This window comes from Lipophrys pholis (assembly GCF_963383615.2).
Source record: "Lipophrys pholis genome assembly, chromosome: 5".
NCBI classification, from domain to species: Eukaryota; Metazoa; Chordata; class Actinopteri; order Blenniiformes; family Blenniidae; genus Lipophrys; species Lipophrys pholis.
Window position 1 is genome coordinate 20729114 of NC_137628.1, and position 8625 is coordinate 20737738.

General features: G+C 41.7%; 1 protein-coding gene across 2 annotated transcripts in view; it reads right to left on the reverse strand.

The window, feature by feature from the left end:
- Positions 1-8625, reverse strand: part of dlc1 (DLC1 Rho GTPase activating protein) — a 78486-nt gene extending 69861 nt beyond the window's left edge. Inside the window, exons 1-2 of one of the 2 annotated variants that reach the window (XM_080463398.1) lie at positions 8051-8625; positions 5105-7067 (exon numbers count right to left, since the gene is read on the reverse strand). In XM_080463398.1, coding sequence (XP_080319524.1) covers positions 5105-7000 — 1896 coding nt within the window. In that variant the 5' untranslated portion in view covers positions 7001-7067; positions 8051-8625. Of the gene's footprint in view, positions 1-5104; positions 7068-8050 lie in introns of those variants that run through there. The other variant, XM_080463399.1, reaches the window with a different exon arrangement.

Here is an 8625-nt window from a genome sequence, read left to right on the forward strand (position 1 = left end):
GAGAAAAATGTCGCCCTCGTAAAAATGACACATTATTTGAAGTACTGTAACATCATATTCAAGGTCTTAAACATCAATGTAATAACACTAAAGAACCAGTGTTCTACAACCCCGATCCTGTTCATCTGCACATCACTGTTCCAACACGACTGATTTAAATGAGTGCATCATCATAAAGGTCCGACAAAGCCTGAAAACGACCCTCATTTGAAACGCCTTTTGAGGAAGCAAGAAAAAGTCATGCAAAGCGGTCGCTTCCTCAGGACCAAGACACACTACCCGCAGGAAAATATTGGGTCATCCTCTCTCGGTTGAGATCAGTGAATCAGGAAGGGAAAAGCAGAAAGACAAAAATCTGAATGTCATATTTTCCCCCGCCAAAAATGACTTTGTCAGATGAGAAGTATTTCAGTGGATCGAGAGCTTACAGCTTATCAGGAAAGAAATTTGATCTGAACAATAGTACTAGCTTTGCACCAAACTACCTAGTCAAGTCTTTTGGCTTTCCCATGAATTGTGCAAATGTCTAATCACTAGTTAGCAAGAATACATTATGTTGACAAACATCAGCAAAACTGCTTTCTTTTAAGTAATTTAAGGTTAGAATGTTGACCGTCGAAACATTAACACTGCCACCTGTAGGTCGTTCATACATTTTCCGATCTAATCATCTTGACGGCAAACAGTAATGGATGAAAATTAAATAAACGTACAGCTGTAAGCTTGACTTTCACCTATATGAAAGCTTTCCAGGCCACACAGAGGTGTAGTGGTCCGATGTTTCACCACACAGCAAGAATGTCCCGGGTACAGGTTGGAATGGGGGGGGCCGTTCTAGGTGGATGTTCTCCAGATACTCAGGTTTACTCCCACAGCCCAGAAGCATGCATTTGTTGTCAGCTAGTGATTTTAAATTCCCTGTTGGTGTGAATGTGAGCATGTGTGACAGGCTGCCTCTCTGTTTTTTTTCCTCTACGATGGACTAGTGACACTTTCGTTCAAGTCAAAGTAGCTGGGAAGGGCTGAACTGGATAGAGTGGTATAAAAGTTGGATGAATGGATAAAAAAGAGGTTGAAGAATTATTCAAATTGATCAAGATTCATGATTTACCTAATGGAAAATAAGAAATTGAAATTATGCTTTTTCCTTTCCCTTGTCATTGCTTTGCTTTTTTATTTGTTGCTGACACACTTACCATCACTTTGTCCTTTAGTTTGTTAAAGAGTCATTCTTTTAAAGCTTGCACTTTTCTTCGTCATTTCCATAATTTCTTACAGACTTTATATTTGTCATTCAGTCTTCTGCAACAGCTGTGAAAACATGTCTCACACTGACCTCAGGTGGCTTAACTCTAGTAAAACAAGCTGAACATACCATCCAGGCAGGCACTCCATATACTGCTTCATTGTCTGCTATCATTCAGTTCTGTTGTGTTTTATAAAAACAGAACAAAAAAACTTCTAAAATAAATAAAGGTCCTAAAAACCTGAAAGAAAATTTTGATTTTGTGAGGTTTTAATTTCCTCCAGCGTGTAGTGTTGCTTTGCAGTAGGTGCCCTCAGATAAATTTCATGGCTGACTCATTAGTCCCAAACAAATCTTGTTGCAATCCGCACAAACAGACCCTGTTAAACACTTAATGAGGGTGAGATCATGAGACACAGCGACTGTGGCTCTGCGTATTTGGGAATTTTAAAAGTCATGGAAACGTGGAGTTGGCTCCTTTTCACATGCTGTGTCTGTTTTCTGGGCGTCTCACGGAATTGCATGAAGTAGGATTTTTTTGGGGGGTGGGGGCATATCGTCGTCATATTATGTCAAGTGATTAACATTGTTGTGAAATTCGGTTCACAGTGGGAGTTCCTGGATGATAACATTCATATGAGAAATGTGAGTGATGTTGATTTGTGTGGGATTGACTACCTTATATTGGGCGTAAACATGGTATAGCAGCAGCAGTGTGTCTGGCTTCCAGATCGATCGCTGATAAAGTCTTATGACTTGCGCTCACATTTATTTTCCAGTTAGTGTCCAATTAGCCTATCGAAAGTTGCCCCTGTTGGGTTTGCTGAGAGGGCACAGAGACACGGAGGGCATGTGTGTTTCACACTGATGCATTCACTGGCATTCCTGGCTTGTGGCAGCGCACATCACTACGTTCTGTCTTCTTGGCAGGGCATCACAATGAAACATTGTGCCGTGGTAAAACAATGACATCTTTACGAGGCCTCACTGAATGAACAAAAGCATCTGGCTCGGCGAGGCAAGAACAACCACGGAACGGCCGGGTAAAGCATAAGCGCTGCGGAGCTCAGCTGCCTCGGAGAAGCAAAGATTTTTAGGGGCATTTTGGTGGTTTGGGTCTTCTCAGATGGCTTCCTTTCTGTCTTTGTCATTTTTGAGGTTTCTGTTACATTCCTTTAAACTTCCTGTTTTTTGAGATGTGAGACAGTTCCCACACTGCTTGAACTTTTAGAACCCTCCTTCCTCTGTTGCGCTCTTTTTCAAAACCTGCACCCTCCTATTCAGACGTGTACATTGAATGAGTTATTTTGCTCCCGAACCAAACTTCTGTTACAATTGAAACATGGTGCACAATCTTTGTATAATGGAATCACTTTGTACATAAACCAAAAGGCCCACATTTGATTAGTAAACTCAAGCGCACAGGCATAAAAGGAGAGAAACAGAGACAGAACTTGGGTGGTTCTGCCAAGTTGTCTGCTGCCAGACAAATGACTGTTAGAACCAATTTTGCCCCGGGGTCAGGATAAGGCCTTGTTGCTAAAACAAATAAACAAAGAAACAAAGTCCAATATCAGGTTAATCTCCAGCCATTATGCAAACCAGCTGGACTCATTTTACAAAAAGATCCGACAACAACGCAATCCGCTGGGAACATCATCATTAGTTTGTATAACATCTTGTCAGAGATCATTTCAAGTTGTTGTTATCCACTGGAAGATAATAAGATGAGCTCCATAACTGTCTCCATGATATTAAAAAGGTTCTTTTTTTTTTTTCACTTTCCATCTTTCTTTTTTGTCATCCATTGTTTTTCAACATGACCAATTTCTGCTGTCAGTTTATTGCATTAAAAACCTGATTACAATCTTTAGGTGCTACAGGTACTGACTAGATTGACTCTCTTGCCATTTCTCCTCTTTTGGTTTTCCAAGACGGGGCTTTTTTTGGATATTTTAAGTCATTTGAAGTTTGAAACTGCAGCCAATGGTAATAACAGGTTTTCCAAGTGGCTACACTGGACTGCAAACTCTTGTTTTTGGCGCTTAATTTAGTGATGTCAACTTTAGTCATGACTATGAGTGTGTCCAACGTTTCTATGCAGTTTATGTGGCAATAATAAAATACAATTATACTGATTAAAAAACTCTTCAACTCCTGTCAAGAGTTTAGCATCTCTGACACGGATCACCAGCTGTTGTTTTCTTTTTATAATTACGAGGCATGTTTTTTCTTATTTACCTACAGTTTATTATTATTAAATTGGACGAGATTGTGTTTGTTTTAGCAGTGAGGCAGAGAGGTGAAAATGCCCCTAAAGCTGAAACATAAAAGGTGAAAACACTAACACGACCAACAGTTACAGGATTCCAGTGTATTTACACCATAGAAATGAAATTATACACTGCATTGACAAATAAGCCATTACCCGCTGTCACGTTGTAAACTCATGTGTTGCACGTGTGACAAACTTAGTTCGTAACATCATATCACAAGAACTGATTGTGCTGTTTACTCCAGAGATGGATAGAGTGAAACAGTGAGGAAAAGAAATGGAGTATTTTTAACTACCAGAGTACATCTTTGCCGTTTTGTCTTTTTAACTATTTTTTTGAAGGACTTCATGATTCAGTGTTCGTTTTGTTGAGGACTGTTAAATTAGTAGCTTTCAGTACAAACAGCTGATTTTAGTGGAGCTACTCAAGAATAACTTAGTCTCCTTCTGACGACACTCAAACACCGTTTGCAACCACATGATGAATGACTTGAGATGCATATCAAAGTTATAATGGCTGTTAAATGTGGCGTAATAATAATTTTCTCTAAAATGTTTAAAAGTACTGCTTACTACCGCAGCTTAACAGCTGCAAGCCCTTAATGAAATGTATATAACTTTCTGCAAAATAGTTGGCTGGTTGAAATATGAAACTCAAGCTTTGGATTTTCATATCCAGTTCTATGTAGAGACAACGTACAAGGTACATTTTTAAAAGGTGTGTATGCGTTCATTTGCATTTTTCTATTGTATTTAAGCTCAACATGAAATAGAGACTAATTTATGGCCAGATTTTTCATTGTGTTGTTCAGAATTTTCAACATCATGGCAGTAAAACTGATTCTTTCTTAAAGAGTAAAGTCATACACGCTTTGGATCGGCTCTTTCAAAAGTATTTTGATTTGATAGATCAGATGTAAGGTTGGGCATTTTTAAAAGGCTTCCACCGGTCTCTGACAGATAATAATAGATAAGTTTTGGCATCAGTCTGGACGTCAAGCCTGCTTATTGCATCTTACACTGTAAATCCTGCATTTTGGTTTTCAACTTAAAAAAATTGTTTTTTCTGCAATAATAAATAGTGATCACTTACTTTTCTGACCAATGTTTTGTTTAAAAATACATATATATATATATATATATATATATATATACACTCTACAGTTTTCTCACACAACTGCTGAACAAAATGATCTTGTACATCACGTACTTGCAAAAGAAAGCAGTTTAAGCACTTCACTCTAGATCTCCCTGGGCTTCCACCTCCCTCTGTGTTCATGGTCTCCATGCCCTTATAGGACCTTGTTTTGCAATGAGCGGTTGAGAAAGAGTAAAACGTTTCACAGATCCCCCCACTCACAGATCTGTAAGCATGTGAGAGTGAAGTCATTGTTTTCCAAGACGCTGGCCAGAGTGTGGGACAAAATTATTAGAGGGCCATTTATGCCAAGGGAGTCTGTTCATGTGAAGCTCATTTGAGTGGATGACATGCCAGATTTACAATCTCAAGACAAATGAACACAACAAAATGAATTGTTGTGATACCTTGATAACTGCCACATCAACAAGACACTTATTCTTACCTTTCTCATGCGCACTTTGACCGTGTTGTCCTCTTTATGACCTGCAGGCTCATTTGTTCCATCTTGCACTGAGGTGTCCAGGTGTCTATCGCTGTAAATGGCTGAGGGTACGGCCTCCTCCGACTCCTGCATTGTAGAAACTGTGGCTCCTGGTCTGCGGTGTTCCCTGTGACCATCTGCCACCTCGCAGGCAGGTGAGTCACTGCAGTAATGACCAGAGGCTCGGTTGTCATGGAGTCCCTCAGTGACCTCCGTGGAGCCTGGTGGCAGATTTTGGTATTCAGTATCATCTAAACAGGACTGCTGAACTGCTTTTTGATTAATATGAACACCGGTATTTTTTAGAGGATCCTGCGGGGAGATTTCATCTGCCTCTATAAGGCTCATCTCCTGAATAGTGTCAAGCTTTGAACAGCTATTTTCCGATTGTTGATGAATGGCTGGATCCTCACGAATGGTAAGCTCTTCAGGCGATAAGGTTGGATCGATATTGTTCACTGGCAGAGTTTTTACATATTGATCCACACACTGATTCATCAGTGCAGGATCCTCCTCTGAATGTCCATCGTCTGCTTGTCCAGATGTCACATTGCCGTCTGACGTCAAGGAGCAGTACTGACTTTTGACATTATTATCAGATGGTTCAAGAGGCTTCTGCCACACGTGCGCTGCTTGCTCGCTGCTTTGCGCTTGTGAACTGTCCTCACCCCGAGGCCTGTTCTCCGCCGTCCTTTCAATATTTTGCTGTCCCAACGGTGTCTGGTTAGATATTGCACAACACTGACCCTGCTCCGACGCTGGAGCACCTTTGTTAATATCCTGCTCCCCTCCGTCAACAGCTCTCGCGCGCTGGTCCAGTCCTGTAGTTTCATTCAGAGTTGCAGAGTCACTCAGGGTATCCGTCTCGCTGGCAGAACTTGTGATCCGGACTTCAGTTTTTCCTTTGATACCTCCTCCGTCTACAACTGAAGTCACGATTGGTTTCCCTTTTGCATCAGGCAGTGACTCTGAAATACATTCATCCATCACGTTCGCTGAACTGTGCAGCACATCAACTGGTAGACTTGCAACAGTGTTGTCAGAGATGGAAATCTCCCCTTCCTCAACATCTGGGAGGTCAGTTTGAGGTTCGGGCTCAGCAGCAGACAGCCGCTTTAGTGTGGCCTCGGAGATTTCAGGAGGTCTGCAGTAACCCTCTGTATGGCTCTCTTTTGTTTCCTGTTGGCTTGGAGGTTTGCCAGACCGGTCACCAGCAGATTCAGACAATGGAGGCTCATTGTTTGAGGAGATAGAGATGCATTGTTGACCTTCATGAGCGATATGTGGATTTTTAAAGACAATATCATCTTCACAACCGTTTTGACCCTGGCAGCTTTCTGTGCCAACGTCAATTTCATCATTGGTACTTTTCACAGTCTGACTGTTGCAATCAGTTGCACCAGAAATATTTGTACTGGACAACCCACTGCGATAGAGAAGCTCTGCAATATTATCAGTCTTTGTGGTTTGGAGATGTTTGGATTTGGATGCCTCTTGAGGAACGTCGGTCCCCGACAAATCCTGAAAGCCAGAAACTGACTCTTGCAAACACTGAGGAACTATTCCATTGTTTTCCATTAACTTTAAATGTTCTGATTCAGTATGAGAATTCCCAATTGAAGCTGTCTCCTCAAGCGTCCTTGCTCGGTCCTCTGTCGGTAACTGGTGGCAGCCCTCTGGCATGGACGCGCACCTTGTCCGTCGCCGCCCTTGTTGAGACTCCCCCGAGCCCATCCAGAGCCCCTCGCTGTCAACTCCATGACAGCAGACCAGATCCAAGTCATCATAGCTGTACTGTAACCCGGAGGGGTGAGTCACATGCTCCTCCCAACTTCTTTTCCGTATGGCTACCGGCATAGTGGACAGCCGGCGCTATCCCATACAGCTGCTTTTGAGACCTGTTCAAATTGGAGAACCAGATTTGCTGTAACAGAGAAGAGAGATGGGGGGATAAGCGACAGCTGCTGCTCCCAACGTTCTGCGTTTACAGTAACTGAATGTGCGGATGACAATATGGTAAATAGTGTTTCACTTTCAAAGTAAACAGCAAAAAAAACTAGTGATTGAAAGTTCAAGAGGGGCAAAACTTCTCAGCTTTCACTATTCCTTCAAGTGTAAACTCAGCTGGGTGAGTATAAGATGTCAGGAACCCGTTATGTTAATCTACCGTGAGAAACTGACATCTTTTTAAGCACTTGTTCCGGATTTCACATGACTCGCTTGCCAACTAGACTAAATTACCTCGATCTAAAATATTAGCCTTTTCTCTCTCAGCTACAAAAATCCAGGAATTATAATCTGAATACATGAAAATATCAATTCCCTTGTTCACATTTTAGCATTACACCATTTGTATGATAAAAAAACAATTCTGGGAGTTGGGTAACTTTGACTTTGCGTCCACACACCCCCAAACACACACACACACACACACACACACACACACACACACACACACACACACACACACACACACACACACACACACACACACACACACACACACACACACACACACACACACACACACACACAAATGACTTATGACTTATGACTAAATGACTAAAGGCAGCACTGACATCAAATGACAGTCAACAGCTGGTTGTCTGCAATGGAGTGCTCCCATAGTTCAGGCTGCAGGTCTTATCAATGTTAAGAAGTAGTACATTATATCATTACACTGTGCCGTGCTTTCTCCCATGTTGATGTGGGTCTGGATGTACAGAAGTCAAACAACATAGTAACTAATCTTAATCTTTTAAAGCTGCACTTTTGTTCTCCTTTATCCTTCAGAAACAAAGTTTACTTCAGAAATAATCTTGGATATGCCTTCCCAACTTTAAATAGCCTCCAGCTATCTGTGACATGAACTTGTATCATGTATCAATAAAATATCAGGGAAGTTACCATTAAAATGTTTTAAAATAGTTGCTCCTTTAACTTGCAGTCCAACCAACAGCTGACAACAGAACTGACACCTCTGTACATTTCAGGCACGGAGGAGTAATAACGTTTACTCATTCTCCACAGATGACACAGTGCTTTAGAGGACAATCCAGTTGTAATCCAACAATCAGATCCAGGATTTGCTTCAAATGCATGTATCCATATCACAAGTTGGCTTCTTTTTTTTTTTTTTTTTTTTTAAATTTCATCCACCGAAACAATACGTCCACATTTGGGCAAATATGAATCCACTTTATGTCCAAGTGCCTTGATGGATATTTTGTGAGCAGTTTTCAGTCCATGATGTTGCGAGCCATTTTCTAGACAGTCAGTATCCTCGCTCCAAAGCTTCTGGCCCGGCGGTGAAGCCTCCAAAGGCAGGCGGAGAGCCGGAAAGCAGAGAAAAGTCCATAGACAACTTCCATCTTGATCACATTAGGGTTTTTGCTGACGCCGAATGCCGAGCAGTCGGGGTGGTGCAAGAGGGGGCCGGGTTTTCTTTCCCCCACTCCACCCCTGTTCTCCTCCGTTCCTTC